The 21,588-nt window shown below is 38.9% G+C and overlaps 2 protein-coding genes across 4 annotated transcripts; both read right to left on the bottom strand.

Annotated features, from left to right (window-relative positions):
• Nucleotides 1-1,605: 1,605 nt before the first annotated feature.
• On the bottom strand, nt 1,606-2,489 carry LOC120779522 (uncharacterized transmembrane protein DDB_G0289901-like). Its single transcript, XM_040111851.1, has 2 exons — nt 1,770-2,489; nt 1,606-1,719 (listed from the first exon to the last, which is right to left on the bottom strand). The coding sequence occupies exons 1-2, from the start codon at nt 2,487-2,489 to the stop codon at nt 1,606-1,608; spliced, it is 834 nt and encodes a 277-aa protein (XP_039967785.1).
• Nucleotides 2,490-4,351: 1,862 nt separating this feature from the next.
• On the bottom strand, nt 4,352-20,745 carry LOC120779595 (tau-tubulin kinase homolog Asator-like). 3 transcript variants are annotated; one of them, XM_040111938.1, is made up of 7 exons: nt 20,653-20,745; nt 20,416-20,588; nt 19,997-20,362; nt 5,988-6,377; nt 5,517-5,720; nt 5,393-5,461; nt 4,352-5,327 (listed from the first exon to the last, which is right to left on the bottom strand). In XM_040111938.1, exons 2-7 carry the CDS (start codon nt 20,467-20,469, stop codon nt 4,857-4,859), a joined length of 1,554 nt encoding a protein of 517 aa, XP_039967872.1. In that variant the 5' UTR covers nt 20,470-20,588; nt 20,653-20,745; the 3' UTR covers nt 4,352-4,856. The 3 variants fall into 3 exon arrangements, with proteins under 3 accessions (XP_039967872.1, XP_039967873.1, XP_039967874.1); XM_040111939.1 differs by having other exon boundaries at nt 20,416-20,605; nt 20,672-20,745; XM_040111940.1 differs by having other exon boundaries at nt 20,672-20,745.
• Nucleotides 20,746-21,588: the final 843 nt, after the last annotated feature.

Genomic DNA, 21,588 nt, shown 5'->3' with positions numbered 1-21,588 from the left:
AATCGCCTGACAGTCCTCCTCTTCAAGGTCAGCTCACGCGTCCACCACTTGATTTTACTAACCTTAGAACAGTCATACCTACGAAAAACCCTATCATTCACCCCCCAGACTACCTCATAGAGACGAGCAATTTGCTCGTCCACCCCAACTCTCAAACTCACTAAGCAATACCGCTTCCCAATGAGTCCATATTGGCCAGAGGGAGGGCATCGCCATTCTCATAAGGCGAGGAGGGATCGAGGGTAACCATAATTTGAATCAAATTATGATCACTCAATCCCCACCCCCTAACCTCCCAGCTAACACTAAAAGCCCTACTTGCTGCCTCGTTCATAAGCGTCACGTCAATGTCACTTACGCCCCCAGGCCCTTCAAACGTATACCATTCACTCGGCTCATTCAAAATGTGGAGGCTTTTAGCCACCACCCATTCACTAATGCCTCGCCTCGACTGTGGCTTTGGTATCCAGACGAATGCCGGGATACCTTGCTAAACCACATCGAGGACGAGGCATTCGCATCCAGCCCTAGGATAAATGGACTGCTACTCGCAAGTAGTAGCAGCTTATCCATGTAGCCCAGGTAGGGCTCTAGGGGCTCGCTATATTTACAATAAATACTAGCTACAATCATCCTACCGAACTCCCCTTCTAAAGCTACACATATACCCAGTTGTGAAGAATCCACAACTACGCAATCGTAGCGTGGATTATTCACAACTATTGCAGCGTTAGCTCTAAGGTCGGTGAAGACCTTAAAACCCCCAGGAAGACCCCGAACCACACCATTGGTGGCGTAGGGCTCCTGGAGTAGAGCAATACTGCACCCATCCTCTACCATACAACCCCCCAACTCACACATCACGGCAAAAGAGCCCTGACAGTTAAGCTGGATGATCCCACCCATCAGTGTCTGGCGAGGGCGCGCTCAACAAGGCCACAATATATAGGGCAGGCAGCTGACATCATCAGATGCCCAGCTGGTCTACCCTTAAACTCACAGTTGCGACAATGAGGAGCATTGACGCAACTGGCAGCTTTGTGGCCTTCTTGGCCGCACCTCCGACAGACATCTGCTTTGGCCCTACACTCAGCCACTCTATGGTCAAATCCCATACACCGGAAGCAGCCAGCGACGGGGCTGTCCGGTCGCACCCGGAAGTAGAACCACTTTATGTAGCAGCCACCTTTCTCCAAGAGGGCGGACATCAACTTGTCCGTACCCTCCAGGACGACGTTGGTGCTACCGTCAGCGGTCACCTTCCAGGGGCGACTGACCATCCTCACGTCAGTCCTCAGGGCTGCCGGGCTGAAGTCCTTGAGGTTCAGCTCGAGCAGATCCTCCATGAATTTCTCATGGGGGATCGCCGTATGAACCCCCTGGACCACCACCCGACGACCCAACTTCCGGTTGATGGAGACGTCCAACCCCACCTCCCCGAATTTTTTGTTACTCGCAACTCTCTCTCTCTCAAGAACAGAGGGAGTGCGAATAACCGCCCCGCCACCCTTTATGGGCCTAACATCGTGGACCCTCACACCAAGTGAGGGACCCACCTCCTTCACCACTTTATTAACTACTTCCTTAGAGGAAGTTGTGGGAACTTTACTCCTTACCACAACCGACCAGGTCTCCACAGGCTTCGGCGTCACCGGTGTGATCGCATCCAGCACAGGTGCAGGAGGCGGAGGCATCGGTGCCGACGGAGCCGGCATTGACCTGCTCGGCGTCGAGGGGTGGCCCCCGCAACTTCCCCTAAGGGCATCTACCTGACCGCGAAGATGGGCATTTTCGGTAATTACCGTCATCAGGAGCGCCTCATACTTTGAGGCAAGCTCCAACAGCCCCTTCGCGGTCTCCCTCTCAAAGCCCTTGGCCTCAAAGACCAGCTCATTGAGCTCCCCAGTAATACGCTTTGCAGCCGCCACATGGCTGACTGCCCCACCCCCAACAACAACAGCTCCCCTTGGAAGAGCCCGCGTTCCCTCCTTATTGCCACTCGCGACACGAGTGACAACTTTCGCAGCGCCCTCCTTCGCGACGCCCACTCCTTTGCCCACCGTACTAGACGGATGGGCAACGCTCCCACTACCGCTACCTTCCTCGTTACGCGACGACCCCGTACGCGCAGCCGCTTTCACGGTGGTGGCCACTAAGGCACTCCCACCACAACACCCGCTCCCTCCCTCAACACCCCCTACGTTACGCGGCGACCCCGCACGCGCAACCACCTTCTCAGCGGAGGCCACGTTGGCACTCCCGCCACAACTCCCGCTCCCTCCCTCTGTACCCCCTACGTTACGCGGCGACCCAGCACGCGTAACCACCTTCTCGACGGAGGCCACGGTGGCACTCCCGCCACAGCTCTCGCTCCCTCCCTCGCTTCCGCCCTCTTTACGCGGCGACCCCAAACGCGCCTTGCTCCGCGGTGGAGACCTTACTCCCGTCGCTTCCGTCGTTTCCCCCTCGCCAGCCCGACGTGGAGTCATCCACGACTGTGGAAGCGGCGGATTCTCCGCTTCCAGCGAGGGCCTTCGTCCTCCTCTTCCGTCCAGGAGGCATCTCGCTTTCCAACTAACCCTTCAGTCGGACTGATCCGCTGGCGTACCACTAGCGTAGACGGTTCACGGACAGAAAGACTCTGGAGCAGCTGCTCTCCAGGTACGTGCGTCTGAACGCGCCGAAAAGTGCAACCCACGCAAGGGCCCGCTCAATAACAGCGACCACCCAAGCGGTCGATTATGGCGTGCTCGCGGTGGCACAGCCCACAACCCCAACCAGTGGTCGGATTGAGGCCACTCAATTGGCCGCTGGCCGGACAAAGTCCCCGTAACGGTCCGAGAGTCGACCGATGTGGGGCTAAACGGTAACGCTGTTACGATCGTTGGTCCTTACAGGAGTCGCAATTTCCAACGCTGGACAGACGCTTGCACCCTTAGGGCAATCCTGTCCAGACTCCTTTGACACAGAGCCGACTAAACGCCAGATGCTCAGCACAGAACTACTGGCAGGCAGTCCAGACAGCAAGCGTGCCAACAACACGGAGCTACACTGGAACCGTGCGAAGCTTCCGCCAATAACAACAACGTGGATGACCACGTTGTCCGTATATACAATAGTAATAATTAAATTACTTACCGCTATATTCACGAGTTGGTACACAAAAATTGCACAAAATTGCGCAAAAATGTGTAACCGCACGAAACACTCGCGGTCACCGACCCTCACAACACGCGATCGCACAAACAATTTCACCGCAAGCTAAACACACGCGCCAGGCAATAACGGTGCCTGCAAAACTGCGTAAACAAACGACCGCACAAAATGGAATCGAAAAAAAAATCACCGAAAAAATCACACTAAGAAAATATCGCAACGATGCGCACGCACGTCTATCCGCGTCGACAGTCAACTAACATGAGTATATATCGGACAGTAATAATAGGATTAGATGAGAGCCTTTAATTTGTTACGATTTGATTGAGTACAAATTACTTTAAATTCACATGTCCCTCATAATGCCGATATAATATTTTACTTTCCTTTGATTTCAACAACTTTTCTCATACAGTTTTGTGTTGTGAATATCAAAATACATATTGATATTTTATTTTCTGAGCCATTCATTACTTATTTGTAACTTCTTTCTAAATTCAATATAACAATCAGTACATCGTCATATAAATAACTATGCGAACTACAAGACCAACGATAATATATAGGGAATTAGCAATATCAGGTGATAGGGGTAACAGCATCGCACATACTAAAGCATTTCGTGTATTGGTAAAGCATTGCTTTTTGGGAGAAAATGCTGTTGAATTTTGGCTCTGCACTACGGAAATCCACCGTTGAGAAGAGATTTGCTAAGTTGGAAAGAGGCAAAATGACCACCGAGGACAATGACGCCCTAAAGAAGCGAAAGCTATGTGCAAAGTGGGTGCCTCGCAAGTTCATAACCTAACAAAAACAAACAATTGCTGATTATGAGGAGTATTTGAGTGCTCTTTAATATGGTTCCATCATTTCATAATGAAGTCCAATCGACGTCATTCTAGTGAACTGCACGTGATGAACCGGTTCTCAAGCGTGTAAAGACGATGATTACTGAGCTAGTTATAAACCACTGCACTGCGTATTTGGTAACAGTTCTATTCTCCTATTCCAAATACTTAGCAATTGTATTATTTTTTAGGAAGGATCAGTTTGAAATTGTACGCATATACTTCATCGTTTTCGTTTTAATATTCCTCGTTAGAGAGCGGCTTCCGACGCGCTATTTATAGGCCAGTACCGCCGCAAACGCTATGTCCCTCAATTTTTAAATCTGTACTATCTTCGAAAATGTTAATTTAAATTATATTCTTAAAGGACCATATAGATCCATATTTAATCTATAATGTATTTAAGGTATTTAAATGGACAAGGATTTATACTGTATTTGTTAAAATCGCTTCGAAAAGAAGCCACTATTTGTCGAAAAAGTAAATGCTAAAAAATTTTATTGTTGGATCTATAAGCGATCGACATGTATCATCGCGGAGTTTCTGTATACCTTATCAATGGGTACTTATATATGTATATATACAATACTTAGTACACTCTTTTAATAAATCAGGGTGTAGGGTTCAGCCTACGTTTGCAATGTAAGCGGAAAAATGTAATTATTTACGACATCACATTAGAAACTTTAAAAATAACAGTATTTCTCCACTATTTAATGGATGTTATTATACATATAAAACTTCCTCTTCAGTCACTCTATTAAAAAAACCGCATCAAAATCCGTTGCGTAATTTTAAAGATTTAAGTATACAAAGAGACATAGACATAGACACATAGCGATTGACATAGACTTAACGTACCTGTATAGGAGATGAATAATTTTTGCGTACAGTTTGCGCGGAAGGTGAATTTGATCTAGCTTGAACGTGTGAATGTCCGTGAATAAATTGCTGCTTTGGATGGTGTTTGTGACTGTTCAATGGAGGTGTGGAGCCTGTAACCGAACCAGCACAATCTGAACGATTGGAGCCCGTAACTGTAGATGGTTTTATTACACCAGTGGAATTAGACAAATTTGGTGCTGCTGACGGCAAAAATAAAGTTATTTGGGGTGCATTCAAGTGTGGTTGAGATGGTAACTTTGGTTGTGTTTTCTGATCATGAGTTTGGTCAACTGTTTTAACGCAATGGGCATTTGCAGAACCTGTTAAATTTGCTGTTTGCCCTGGATTTGTCTTCTGAAAAGTGTTCTGATTGCAGGAGCTCATATTCAACAAAAGACCGTCGATCTGTGGTAAGGGTGCGTTGCAATTTTTGTCAACCTAATATAAAACCCAAAATATTAGTCTTCAGAAAACAATAAAAGAAAAATTTGAATCTTTAATACTTTTTCCTTTCCATTTATGGGGTCTGTTGAAGCAAGTAATGCTGTGTCCATATCATTACGGTGACGTGGCTAAAAATTATTGAAAATATTGCATATACACTTCAACACAAAACAAATTTCTTACATATTCTGTCCCGCTAACATTTGACGCAGCAACTGTCATCTGCGTAGTATTTCCATGTGCATATTCGTTTTTACCCAGTATTTGAACAGTATTTGTTGTTTGACTAGTAGTTGCATTAACAGTATCTATCTTTTCCCAATCATAGGGATCAGAATCTTTTACTCCTCGACGTTTCATACAGCGCTCGAATAACCCGATCAACATCTGTTAAACGAAAATTAATTATTTAAAATTACCATCTTCACTAAAAGAGAGAAAACGAAATACATAAAATAAAATTGATGGCCAACGATTCAATAATAGTATTTTTTTCAATAGATTATCAAAATTCAGTCGTATATTTTGTAGTAATTTCTCATATATTCATATTGCAACTTTTTAAAATATATTTAATAGAGTAAATTGATACAAATTAGCAATACATTACTTTAATATAAAAATTAAGAAAGTTTGATTATTGCAAATACCTACCGCATAATCGGGGCGATCGGCGTAAGCGAGCGATTGTATATGTTCCAAAAATTGTTTTAAATCGGAAGGCAAGTGCTTTAGTAAAATGCGGTGATCATACTTCTCTTTCGTAAAGCCTACTTGCTCCTTATCTTTAATCTTACGCCACGGTAATTGGCCGTTCACGAACTCAACTAACATGTAAAATAAGGACCACAAATCATCATGACGTCCCATTTCACGATTTCGATGCGCATTTATAGATGCATATCGTACAGTGCCCCGAAATCCAGCCGCAGCACGGGGACAACGGACCTCTCCTGTACCTGTCGTATACTGACGAGCAAGCCCAAAATCCAACATATATACCCGACGGCAATTGTAGGGTAAACGTCCAATAGAAAAGTTGCTCTGAAAATACCGTTACTAATTTATATGCAGAAATTAAACTAATAACACGAATAAAATAAAGAAATTCTATCGCATTTAAACGTTATATATTATGGGAAATTTAAAATTTACATCAAGGAAAAGCCATTTCTAAGTACAAAATTAAATGGTAATAGAACAATATATCATATTATTACAACTTCACACATTTTTTTAAAAAATGACATTATATTAAAATATATCTTTACCAGTGCTTATTAGGGGTATAACTTTTAACAATTTTTCAAAAATAAAAATTTACATGGCCATACATGATGAGCAATGGTGAAAAAATATTAACTGCATTTTTACTTTTTTGTTTTCCTTCAAAAAGTTCCCCCACCAACGCAATTGATTTTTTTTTTTATTTTGATAAAAAAAAAAATTTGCAAAAACGCGTTTAAAATTTTCAAATCGCATAAGCCCCAATGTAAAAATTTGCACTATTTTGTGGATATCTCAGAAACCATGCATGATATTGATATAAAACTTTGATACGATATAAAACACTATAAAATCTACGTTTCGGCATCATTAACACAAAAAACGTTTTTTTTTTTTTGTTTTCTTTATTGGGAGCAATATTCCGATAAGAAAACGCACAAATAGAAGAAATATTTCTACGTTTTGTGAAAAAAATAATACACCCATAAATAGAAAAAAAACATCACCGAATATTATCAAATACGTAAAAGAACGCAAATCCACACAACAAAACTTTACGATATGCGTCGACTAACTGTAATATTTTCCCAGTAATTCAATTGCTTTTGTATTCACTGTCGTTGCTTCTCATCCTCATATATAACGTAAATATGCGATAAGCGTCGACTAACTGTAACATTGTCTTTATATTGCTACTCTTTGCCAGTCTTGGTTTAGCCAGTATCGCGAAAGCTATTGAATGTGGACAAATAACTATTTAACATCAAAAACATAATGTCTTTTAAAAAGAGTGAAAAAGATGTTCTTAAAAATTCAAAAATGTGGACAAATAATTTAGTTGCTTTTAAAAAAAGTACAACGAAAAGACGTGAAATACTAAACATTGAAAAATGTTTAACCGAATTGTCCAAAATTCCGAAGCAGGCCGCTATAATTGGAAGATACAATGCATTGGCAAAAATTGAAAAAAGCAAAGTGAAGAGGTGCAAGATTATTGGAAAAGAACTGATTGATTTGTGGTCAAAACTTAATTTTCCAATCATAGCAAAAGTATCCCTTGAACGTAAAATGCAAAAACTCATAGAAACATACCAGAAATCGTTAAAAAACGCAGTGGTACAAACATGGTAATCTCATTCAACAAATTATTTGATGTAAAGAATAAAAACGGTATGTGGCTTGGTACTGAAGATAAAGAGCTATATGAACTCCAAATAAGAACGAACGGAGAAGTTGGGTACACAACTACTAAGGATGTAAAGCTTCACCCATCCATAGCTTTTAAAATGAAAGAAAATACCTCCGTCTAAAATAATAGTATATTAAACTCATCAATATCTTCAATATCATCAAGCGACGGGAACGATGATTGCTGCGTCCCGAATTATGAAGAATTTGAAGTACCTTCAAGGCTTAAACAAGCGAATTGTTCAAAAAAAGCAGCAGTGAAAATAGTAACAACTTCCAATGTGACCACCAAAAATGCTGCTAAAATATGCAAAGAATTGGCGAAATCAGGAGTTAATATAACAACATCAATACAACCAGGAATTTTAAAAGCAGTAAAAAAAAGCAGCAGAACGTTTGGAAAAAGATTATAAGACTTCACTCAAGAATAATATTTGGTGTCTTCATTTTGATGGGAATAAATTCGGTAAAAGAGAAATACAGGCCGTGGTGCTAAAAAATGAGTTCAGAGAAGTAAGATTGGCGGTCTTGGATCTTGATAATGGAAGAAGTTCAACCATATTTGAAGGCATCAAGGAAGTTCTCAATAATTTTCAACTGTGGGGCTCCATCAAAATGATTGTGTGTGATACAACAACCGTCAATACAGGACATAAAAATGGAGTTGTTATCTCACTCCAAAAATACTTTTCAACAAAAGGTTTACATTCACCGCAATATGTCGGCTGTCAACATCATATTTTAGATCTGATTTTAAGACATGTAATGGATGAGTCACTGGATGGAAAATCAATATCGCCAAATATTCCGTACGATATATTTTCAGAAATGATCAATAATTTTGATCCTCTAAAACAAAGTTTCGCTCAAGGCAAGGAAAAATTGAAAGTAAGATGCATCAAATGGCGCGATGACATGCAGTATCTGTATGAGCTGGGATAAGCGTTCAAATATTATGAAAAAAATAAAATCTTTCCTTATATAAAATTTAAGACTCTACTATCGCTAAGCAACGCCCGTTGGAACTCAAGGGCTATACTCTGCATTTTGACAGTCATACTCATTGCTAAACACCGAACAAAACTGTTGCCTATATGTCAATTGATATGCGGCGCTTGGTATGACGTATGGTTTTCCGACCACCGTTTTCATGTAAATGACTTCACAAAATTAGAAACATCGGTAAAGCCTTTTAAAGCAGAGCACGAATGTTTTTTAAAACACTGAGTGAAGTAAGACTCATTTATTGCAAACCAACAGCGCTCGAATATATGCGCAGAACGAGCCATCAAATTGATACAAGACATTTATCCGAAATGTAAATCTAAGCGCAGTTTAAATCTTAAGTTTATTGCTTCTAACTCTAAATAAAATATATGTGTAATTAAAAAAAAAGAAAATGAATTAACAAAAACTATATTTTTCTTATACATATATAAATAATAATAAATAATATTTGCTGCAAAATAATCAAAAAAAAAACTTTTTTGAGTTAATGATGCCGAAACATAGATTTTATAGTGTTTTATATCGTATCAAAATGTTATATCTATATCATGCATGGTTTCTGAGATATCCACAAATTAGTGCAAATTTTTACATTGAGGCTTAAGGGATTTGAAAACTTTAAACGCGTTTTTTGCAATTTTTTTTTTTTTTTTATCAAAATAAAAAAAATTCAATAGCGTTGGTGCGTTGAAAGAAAACAAAAAAGTAAAAACGCAGTTAATATTTTTTCACCATTGCTCATCATGTACGGCCATGTAAATATTATGTTGCAAAAAAGTTATACCCCTAGTGCTTATGTTAACCGTTGTATGTTAAACCAAAACCAAATAGCTTTGACAACGAAAAATTCGCACACTGTTTAATGAAGGAATTCGGAAAATTACGCCAAGTTTCTAGTTTTATTATTTTTTTAAACTCAAAATAAAAGTAATAATAACACTCGAATGCTAAAATTTGAAAAAAAAAATACTTTTTTAACCTTCAAGAATAGTGTTATTGAGAGTATGTTTCAAAATCTGAATTCTTTCAAAAAATTGTATTAGCAGTACTTCATATTTTGAACACAATATTGGTACTGTAAAGGTGATTGTGCAGCATAGTAGATTGCCACTGGAATGAGAAAATTTATGGGAGATAAATATCGGTTTAATTATGGGAAACTGAATTGCAGATAGACAATTCACAATATAATACAATTTCCAATTTCCTCAAAACGTTGCACCAGTACGGAAAAATTAAACTGAACGACAGACCATTCATAATGATGCTCATTGTAAAAAGAAATGTATTATGAAGTCGTCGAAGGCAATAAGTCCGACAAATTAATCATATACCCACTATATATAAATATGTCCACATGTATACCCTAAATACAGCTAAATAACAACGTGATTCTTTCTATCAAGCTATACCTAATCTGCTTCTTAGTGTTTTCTTACAAATTTAGGGTTTGAACAAAGATGTAGAAGGATCTTTTGTCTGGTGAAAATTTTTAATTTTGACGAACCTGCTGCTGAAAAATCATTTCCGACCGATTAGGTGATCCTTTAAGGCGACGGCTAAGATTAGTTTATTATAGACAGCTTTATTTACACTGTTTTTCATATTTTGACCAATATATCACAAAATGTTACAGAGGTAAACGAGAAACCACAGCATTCTCAAACAAAGCGAACTCTAACAAAACATTGTAAAGAGGCTCTAATTTCAAATTTTTAACATTGTTCAGTTCAAATAAAACAAGAAAAACGGGGAACCAAAGTTTACTATAACTTCACAAATAAAAAATATTATTTATTACAGGGATGGGCAAATGTTTAGCCCGTAAAATGCGACCGAGGGCTAGATGAGGGGAATATCAGTTTACGGTAAGAAGGGCATAAAAAGTTGCGAAAAAATCAATGACATTCCTCCGAAACTTGATGTTCACCACACAATGGTTGCGGCGATACTGACATTGTGGACAAATTAAAGAGCGGAAATTTTCTTCATATCGGAATTGTACAGTTGTGTGAACAAAAAGAGGTAAAAATATTTTGCAGGTTTTAGAGTTTCGCATTAATATTTGTTTTAATTTACCTTTGTATGGTGGGAAATTCTAATCACTGTTAAGAAAAAATTATATAAGTTATACTTGTATCTAAAAACAATTTTATTTAATAAGAAAACAGCACATTTTAAAACTTCACAATACCATATTGTTGTTCCTATCTTGTTCACACCAATGTATGTAAATGTGATAAAACTGTTAATGGTGATGATGCCAGTTGTAAAAATTCATTTTAGTTACAATTAGGAAAACTTTTCTCAAGTTGTGCGCTTTTATACGTAAATATGCAAGGTAGTTTTATATAATGTATTATACAAATATATGATATGTGATATTTTTTAGTTTGGTTATTTTACCAAAATATTCAAAGAATTGAGGTTTTTTTCAATAATTCTTCCCAGATTACACCATTACTTTAGGCAATTACCCATGGCAAGTTCTGAATATATCTCATCAAATGAGACGAGTGCTTTCCATTCAAGCACTCGACTCCAATCGTTCAGTTTGTATGGCAGGTATATGATACAGCAATTCGATATCGACGCTTGCGTCTCATGCAACTTCATTGAGGAGAAACAGACGAGAATGACAACCGTTTAAGAGAGCTAACTCGATTGTACGAAATTAATCCAATTTGCGCAAACATGCACGGTAGAAGTGGTGTTGAGTTTTCAATTACATTGAAACTGCAATATTTGTGAAATTAGAACAATAGCAACTACGCTGTCACAACGGAAGAACGGCAAGTCGGTGAATGAAGTAAAACACATTAAACTTTAAGGCAATAATCTCAATACTTGACAGGACGTATGGGTTTTTCAATGAGAGCGCTACAAAAGCTTTTTGAAATAAAACAAAAATTGTTTTGGATTACAAAGAATTTTTTTATTAGTGTGTGTTTAAATGGGTAAAGCCTCCCCCACTTTACCCGGAAAAAACTGGCGCACCCTTGCATTTCACACCACAATACACCACACCTAAGAATAACATCACACTCAACCACTAAGAAGAAGATAGTTGACGAAACCACACTCGTACACAACACAACTCACCACACTTGCAAGTCAACAAGATTCATCACATTCGTTTATATACACATCGAAAGCGTTCCGCCCGCGCCGACTTACAGCGATCAAACACATTGGATATCATTTTTTTCCAAAAAGTACATTTGTAGAAAAAACTATATTTCTTTTCTTTTCATTTTGCATATAAATTTTATCATCCTCATAAAAATTTTAACGGTTCAAGAGCTCAAACATCCGTCATATCAGCTTGAAGCTACCTATCCGACGCCATTTCGAGAATGATTATTTCATAATATCAAATGCTCACACAAGAACATTGCCAACCTCAATGGGAATGTATATGGCAGATTGTTAGCAATGTACATTGCATGTGGGGATCCGACGGAACGTGTTATTGTTTCAAGTGTTGCGAAAATTCCAGTAGAACATGATACTTTGCCAAATTTGCAACACTGCTGTAGTGATTTCCATCTCGAAGGTACCCTTGTTAATATTGGAAGGCTACTTGGGAATATTTGTAAAATAATTCAGCTATAAACAAAACAAATATTTTACTAAAATACTACATAAAGATTTTGAGCAATAAGGTGGCTTGCGGCAGCCAATTTGTCACCATTTGAAGGAATGTCTTCTAAAGGGTGACCCCTTTGAAGGTTCCCTACTTTTTTAAATAAAAAACACGGAGACTTCATATTTATTGTGAAATGATTATTATCACGTAGCCTAAGAACATCCGTTCGAAGGCGAGCTAAGTGTGAAGGCGAAACATTCCCTACAAGGGTTGTGCGCTGGGTTTGGGACCCGCCACGTAAAAAAACACCCCCAGTGAAGAGCTATAACCAGCCTCGGATGAGAGACCCCCCTTTTAATGACGACCATGGCAAACGAAATAAGGACTACGAATTGAGGGCATGCACCTGGAATGTCCGGTCCCTTAATTGGGAAGGTGCCGCTGCCCAGCTGGTTGATGTCCTCGTAAAAACAAAGACTGACATCACCGCCGTCCAAGAAATGCGATGGACGAGACAAGGACAGAGACGAGTAGGTCCTTGTGGCATTTACCACAGTGGCCATATAAAGGAGCGCAAGTTTGGTGTAGGATTCGTGGTGGGAGAGAGACTCCGTCGCCGAGTACTATCATTCACTGCGGTGAATGAACGTCTAGCCACAGTCTGCATCAAAGCGAGGTTCTTCAACATATCGCTGATCTGCGCCCACGCCCCGACGGAAGAGAAGGACGATGTGACCAAAGATGCCTTTTATGAGTGCTTGGAGCGCACTTATGAAGGCTGCCCCCGCCACGATGTCAAAATCGTGCTTGGCGACTTTAACGCCAGGGTGGGCAAAGAAGGTGTCTTTGGCACTACGGTCGGTAAATTCAGCCTCCACGACGAAACATCCCCTAATGTGTTGAGGCTGATTGACTTCGCCGGGGCCCGAAATATGGTTATCTGTAGTACTAGATTCCAGCATAAGAAGATTCATCAAGCTACGTGGCTGTCTCCGGATCGAAAAACTACCAACCAGATCGATCATGTTGTGATAGACGGAAGACACGTCTCCAGTGTTTTAGATGTGCGTGCGCTCCGAGGTCCTAACATCGACTCGGACCACTATCTTGTTGCAGCTAAGATTCGCACCCGCCTCTGTGCAGCAAAAAACGCGCGCCACCAAACACAAGGAAGGTTCGACGTCGAGAAGCTGCAATCACAACAGACAGCCGAACGATTTTCTACTCGGCTTGCACTCCTGCTCTCTGAGAGCACTCGTCAACAACTTGGTATAAGGGAACTGTGGGACGGAATTTCAAACTCCTTACGTACAGCTGCAACCGAAACCATTGGTTTTCGGAAAGTGCAAAAGAATAGCTGGTACGACGAGGAGTGCCGTGTCGCAGCGGAGAGAAAACAGGCTGCCTACCTCGCAACGTTACGATCGACCACTACACGTGCGGGATGGGATAGATACCGAGAGTTGAAGAGGGAAGCGAGACGCATTTGTAGACAGAAGAAGAAAGAGGCTGAAATGCGTGAGTACGAAGAGCTTGATAAGCTGGCCGACAGGTAATGCTCGAAAATTCTACGAAAAAATGCGGCGGCTTACGGAAGGTTTCAAGACCGGAGCGTACTCTTGTAGAACCCCAAAGGTGATCTAGTCACTGATGCCCAGAGCATACTTAAATTATGGAGGGAACACTTCTCCAGCCTGCTGAATGGCAGTGAACGCACAACACCAGGAGATGGAGAACCCGATTCCCCAATCGATGACGATGGAGCAGACGTTCCATTGCCCGACCATGAAGAAGTTCGAATAGCAATTGCCCGCCTGAAGAACAACAAAGCGGCAGGGGCCGACGGATTGCCGGCCGAGCTATTCAAACACGGCGGCGAAGAACTGATAAGGTGCATGCATCAGCTTCTTTGTAAATATGGTCGGACGAAAGCATGCCCAACGATTGGAATTTAAGTGTGCTATGCCCAATCCATAAAAAGGAGACCCCACAATCTGCGCCAACTATCGTGGATTAGCCTCCTCAACATCGCATATAAGGTTCTGTCGAGCGTATTGTGTGAAAGATTAAAGCCCACCGTCAACAAACTGATTGGACCTTATCAGTGTGGCTTTAGACCTGGCAAATCAACAACCGACCAGATATTCACCATGCGCCAAATCTTGGAAAAGACCCGTGAAAGGAGAATCGACACACACCACCTCTTCGTCGATTTCAAAGCTGCTTTCGATAGCACGAAAAGGAGCTGCCTTTATGCCGCGATGTCTGAATTTGGTATCCCCGCAAAACTAATACGGCTGTGTAAACTGACGTTGAGTAACACCAAAAGCTCCGTCAGGATCGGGAAGAACCTCTCCGAGCCGTTCGATACCAAACGAGGTTTAAGACAAGGCGACTCCCTATCGTGCGACTTTTTCAACCTGCTTTTGGAGAAAATAGTTCGAGCCGCAGAACTAAATAGAGAGGGTACCATCTTCTATAAGAGTGTACAGCTGCTGGCGTATGCCGATGATATTGATATCATCGGCCTCAACACCTGCGCCGTTAGTTCTGCTTTCTCCAGGCTGGACAAGGAAGCACAGAAAATGGGTCTGGTAGTGAACGAGGGCAAGACGAAATATCTCCTGTCATCAAACAAATAGTCGTCGCACTCGCGACTTGGCACTCACGTCACTGTTGACAGTCATAACTTTGAAGTCGTAGATAATTTCGTCTATCTTGGAACCAGCGTAAACACCACCAACAATGTCAGCCTAGAAATCTAACGCAGGATAACTCTTGCCAACAGGTGCTACTTCGGACTGAGTAGGCAATTGAGAAGCAAAGTCCTCTCTCGACAAACAAAAACCAAACTCTATAAGTCACTCATAATTCCCGTCCTGCTGTATGGTGCAGAGTCTTGTACGATGTCAACAACGGATGAGTCGACGTTGCGAGTTTTCGAGAGAAAAGTTCTGCGAAAGATTTATGGTCCTTTGCGCGTTAGCCACGGCGAATATCGCATTCGATGAAACGATGAGCTGTATGAGATGTACGACGACATCGACATAGTTCAGCGAATTAAAAGACAGCGGGTATGCAGGCTAGGTCATGTCGTCCGCATGGACGAAATCACTCCAGCTCTGAAAGTATTCGACGCAGTACCCGCCGGGGAAAGCATAGGAAGAGGAAGACCTCCGTTGGAAGGACCAAGTGGAGAAGGACCTGGCTTCGCTTGGAATATCCAATTGGCGCCACGTAGCGAAAAGAAGAAACGACTGGCGCGCTGTTGTTAACTCGGCTATAATCGCTTAAGCGGTTTCTACGCCAATTAAGAAGAAGAAGAACACTCGTTGGCATTAATTTATGAAGACTATCTCTTTCGAATGTTAGCTGGGACTACGTCTCAGATGATTCCTCCCTTGAGTCCAATTTTCGATGACTTGTTCGAGAATTTCGACTCGTAACTGGGGAACGACATGCACGATGTTTTGCTCCAAGGCCTGAATTGAAGAGGAATTGACCGCATAGACAATATCATAATTTACATATCCCCACAGGAAAAAGTTTAACGGTGTGATATCACATGGCATGAAATATATTTAGACATAAATTACTAAACTTTAGCAATGCGCAGTTCCGTTACTCATATTGCTAGCAATTTCGATTTTTGGCAATCATAAATTGCCTTAAATATGCCTCTTTTTACCATCACGGTTGCGGTTAAAATTTAGGCACAAAATTGGCAACACTAAATTTTTGTCTACATATCAGCAGGGTATCAGCAAATATGCAACCCACTTCTGGTTTGCTGTAATTATTTTGTAGCTTGAACGCTTTGGTAATTACGTTTCTTGTTTATTATTTCTTATACTCTTGCAACATGTTGCTAAAGAGTATAACCGTTTTCTTCAACTAACGGTTTTTGTATCACCTAAATATATTAGATATAAGTTTATATCTACAAGAAACGCTAACAATTAGGGGTTTCACATAGCCTCATAAAGTTATAAGTTATAACGATCCGAAAACATAGCGTTCAGAGTTGTATTTGCGTAAACTTATTTCAGTATGCAATGCAACAACAAATTTTTTAAACTAGTATAAAAATTTATGATTTTATGATTTTACGATGCTTTATGGCACGTTGTGAGTACCCCAAATGTATTAGTGGTACATACATATATTTTATAAATGTGTATCGTTTATCACAGATTTGTGGTTCCGATTTTTTCCACTTTTAATTGTGTTTGGACTTTGCGTGTTCAACCTCATTCTTGAGCTTCTTTAGTTTTAAACAGATTTAAGATTTGAATACTTATTGTTAGGCTTTACCAATCAGAACCAATAAATTATGAAATATTGAAAACAAAAAATTAAATTTCAAGTATTGTTTTTGGGAAAAAAACACACTGAAATGGATGTAACCTGTGATATCCTTCGTTTTATTTTGGTGAGTTAGACTTTTTTAGATTAATTTCAATTCAGAGGTTAGGGGTAGTCAGAATTTTCAAAAAAATATTGTTTTTTTACATTTTCGTTAAGTGTAATATCTTAAAAATATTCTCTGAAAATTTCACGATGATCCGATAATTAGTTTTTGAGTTATTCGACAAATAAAAAAGAGTGCTCGGGCACTTCGTCTTATCTATTTATAAAACTAATCTTTTTTGTCCGATTGATTTTAGATAAATCCCCAAGGACTTATGGTTGCCACCGCAAGTACCTTTTTTAGGAACTGGGTCAACACAAAAACCTATAACTTTGGAAACTAAATTTTTATTTTTTTTTTAATATACGTGACTTCAAGTCAACACATTCTATAATAATGCCATATTACTACTTTTTTAAAGTAACACGATTTAATAGCAAAAAAAAAAAAGTACTGAAAATTCTCATTTTTTCGTGCCTCTGACTACCCTCTGACCCCTTAATTTGTGATAGTTTTTCATTTTTCCCAAGGGCAATTTCATAATTAAACATTTTCCCGCTTTTTTGCATTGGATTGGTTTGTTGCAACTTTTAACGAAAATTTAATTGACAATATCCATTTTATTTTGGTAGTTACAAATTTTTAGGTAAAACTCATGCATGTACATTATTTGATAGTTAAATCTTTTACCATCTTTATCCAACGTTAATTAGTTGTTTGAATCGACATTAACACCACTTCAATTCGAGAGATAATTTATTATTGAGGTTTGACTATATCCCATTACTTTCTTTATTGTTTTCATACTCTTGCAACATGTTGATGCAGAGTATAACAGTTTTGTTCACATGAGGGATGTGTATATATATACAAGAAAGTATCGGAAATTCTACATTTCCCCCACTCATCTCCCGCTTATATGGAAGACAGGTCCGATTCAATCCGTCTTTGATATATAGACATACCATTGTAAGAGACGGATTATTTCAGTTACATGTGTATATATCACACATTGACCGTCATTTTGATCAAAAGTTAACTATAGGTGCCGGGGTCTAAATTGTTTTTTCCCACAGGTGCCCCTGGCTACTGCTATACCCTATACCAAATATCAGTTTTATATCTTAATTTAGTGCTTAGATAAGGCACTATATAAGTTTTCGGTCAATGGCAATTTGTAGGCGTGGCAGTGGTCTGATTACGCCTATCTACGAACTCGAACTTTTTATACCCTGAACAGGGTATATTAAGTTTGTCACGAAGTTTGTAACACCCAGAAGGAATCGTCGGACCCAATACAGTATATATATAAATGATCAGTATGTCGAGCTGAGTCGATTTAGCCATGTCCGTCTGTATGTCTGTCTGTATATATACGAACTAGTCTCTCAGTTTTTAAGATATCTTTTTGAAATTTTGCAAACGTCTTTTTCTCTTCAAGAAGCTGCTCATTTATCGGAACGGCCGATATCGGGCCACTATAACATATAGCTGCCATACAAACTGAACGATCGGAATCAAATGCTTGTATGGAAAACTTTCACATTTGACAAGATATATTCACGAAATTTGGCATATGTGTTTTTCTAAGGCAACAATATAATCTCCGAAGAAATTTTTCAGATCGGTTAACTATAGCATATAGCTGCCATACAAACTGAACGATCGGAAACAAGTTCTTGTATGGAAAACTTTCACGTTTGACAAGATATATTCACGAAATTTGGTACATGTTATTTTCTAAGGCAACAATGTAATCTCCGAAGAAATTGTTCAGATCGGTTAACTATAGCATATAGCTGCCATACAAACTGAACGATCGGAATCAAGTTCTTGTACGGACAACTTTCACATTTGACAAGATATATTCACGAAACTTGATATATGTTATTCTCTAAGGCAACAATATAATCTCCGAAGAAATTGTTCAGATCGGTTAACTATAGCATATAGCTGCCATACAAACTGAACACATAGTTACTAACAGAAAAAATTATTAAATTTAAAACTTAACATTCTAAGGAATAATTATAATTTCATAACAAATACAATGGGTATATAACATTTACATTAATAAAGAAAATTTAAGCTAGTGCTTCTGAAAATTAAATGTTGGCGCCAAAATTTCCCAATCAACAAGAATATTCTAAATATGAACAAGAAACTGGTAAAGAAGAGTTTTTACTTAGACCCGAGGAGCCGTTTTTGATTGCATTGCGATAATGATTTGTAAAAACACTGGCAGCGGTGTTGATTTAGTTGTTGGAGCATAGTCAGGTACAGTTGGCAACGCGGCCAAATTCATCAATACCAAAGTAGATGTCAAATAGACAAGACACATCGCCATGTTAAAAACTAAATTACAATTTGTAATTAAAATTAGTAGTAAATTTTTAATTAAAATTAGTAAAAATAATTGCAATGATTTGCAAAAACACTGGAAGCAGTGTTGATTTAGTTGTTGGAGCTGGTGCAGTCAGGTATAGTCAGCAACGCCCAAAATCTGACGTTTTAATTTATCATAACCAAAATGGCTTAATGGCGAGTTTCCGGACACTGCCCTCGGAAAAACAAACACCAAGGATTGGTATGCTAAGTTTAGACGTGGTAAAATGAGCACTAAAGACGGTGAACGCAATGGACTCCCAAAACTGGTTGTTGCCGACGAAAACATCAAAAACAGTCCACAAAATAATTTTGGATGACCTTAAAGTTAAGTTGTTCGAGACAGCAGGCGTTCTAGAAATGTCAACTGAACGTGTACATAATATCATTCACGAATATTTGAGTATGAGAAAGCTCTGTACCAAGTGGATGCAACGCGAGCTTACTAAAAACAGCGACGAGGTGATGATTGGGAGCATCCACCGTATTCTCTATATCTGGCCCCAGTGACTATTTCCTATTCTCAGAAATCAAAGAATGCTCGCTGGGAAAAAAGTTTCTTCTAAAGAATGATCGCCAAAACTGAGATTTATTATGAAGCAAAAAAATAAAAAAAATAGATTTTGCCAAAAATGTGTTTTACTATGGTAGGCCGACGACTTTTCAATTGACTTATTAAGTCGTAAACGAAAATACATTTTGCTAAATTTGTACATATGTTTTCAACAGCAATTTATTGTAATAACAAGAAATAGACTTATGCATTTAATACAGACAAACTACGTTTGTGCTATAGTGAATCTTGAATTCAACAATTACACGTACAAGATAAATTAAAAAATTAAGTGTACTTACAGGTTTAATATCACGGTGTAAAAATCCTACTGAATGTATGGATTCTATAGCTTTTAATATCTGCAGTCCAAGTCGCAAGGTAGTACTCAACGAAAATGCTCCACGAGGTTGTGCTCGACGTAGTTCAGCAAGGTTTTTTCCTTGCAGTTGCATAACAACATAATTAAAACGGTCATTTCGTCCACAACCTATAAAGCGGCAAACATGCTCTTTGCCTTGCAATTTCTTTAGAACGGCTACCTCCATTTTTAGAACTTGTTTTGGCTGACGTGCTGATTCCACTTTTAGCGCAACTTGTTCGCGAGTTATCAAGTCTTGCCCTTCATAAATTTCTCCAAACCCCCCACCACCTATTTTTCGCACAACCTAATACAAAGGATATTGAATTTAAAAAAAAATATATTATTCTGATAACATACTTTCCATCGTTCTTTGACCACGTGACCTGGTTGCAAAAGGTCTTCCGAAGTCATTTTAATATCTATTACTTCAACAGGTAATTGGTAATTATCGTTGGATAATGTTGTTGGTTTTACTTGTATGACCTTTTCCTTAATTTCCGCATCACATATATATTTCACAAGTTTAGAAGCTGAAAGTTTTAATAATCTGAAAATATTATTTTTTCTGGAACAGCTGCTCTCATCTATTGGTACCCTTTGGTATTGGCGGTACCTGAAGCTGTTATGGCTTGCTTGTGTAAGTGTCTGCTTTGATACCTTTCTGGTTCCAATATAGTAACCTCATCTCTAAAATAAGAAAGAAAACAATTCTATAAAATTTTATTTTTTTTATTCTTGCACATGTTGAACAGAGTATAATAATTTTGTTGCAAGTATTCGGATATTTAGTTTCTAGCAGGCTTTGCAAAAGTTCCTTTATTATTGCCGACGTTCTAAGCTGTCAGTAGCAATTTATGTTCAGCCTGAACGGTCATTTTGTCTTTTTTTGAGAAAAATGCCTTCAATTATGTATAAAAAAAACAAAATCGAAGAAAGAATATATGTAGTTAAAAAAAACTAAAAAACGTCTTCAAATATATTATATATTATGAAGACCATATTTGTGCGTTGTGGATAAAAACTCAATTACTGAAAAGTAGGAAAACGCTTCAAAATTTTAATTTTACTCCAAAAGTATATTTCTAGAAGTAATAATTTGTATTCCCGTTGTATTTTAACAAATATTTACTTTTACAAAATATTTACCTTTCGGAAAAAAGGAATTACGTATTAGAAGATATACTTGTAAAAATCTACCAATAGAAGTGTTTTAACCATCCGCAGCGTTTTGAATAGGAATTCGCTGAAGTTGGTGCAGCGATCAGAAAGAAAACAACAAATAAAAGAAAAACCACTTACTTCAATTCTCGAAAGTAATCAAAGCCTCACTTAGTATCATGTATTACTTTATATATGCTGGTTATATGGGCATACTCTAGGAATAAAGCCGTTTATATGTAAAAAATAAAGCGTTTGGAGTTCGCAAAGAAATCATGGTACCAAGTTTCACTCGAAAGTAATTTTTAGTGACGAAACGAAGTTTAACAAATTTGGAACATCAAATCACAACCATGTGACAACAAAGTTTTA

Source organism: Bactrocera tryoni, unplaced genomic scaffold, assembly GCF_016617805.1.
Source record: "Bactrocera tryoni isolate S06 unplaced genomic scaffold, CSIRO_BtryS06_freeze2 scaffold_11, whole genome shotgun sequence".
Taxonomy (NCBI): domain Eukaryota; kingdom Metazoa; phylum Arthropoda; class Insecta; order Diptera; family Tephritidae; genus Bactrocera; species Bactrocera tryoni.
Note: the sequence above shows the minus strand (reverse complement) of the source record. Positions and strands in the feature narration are given on the sequence as shown.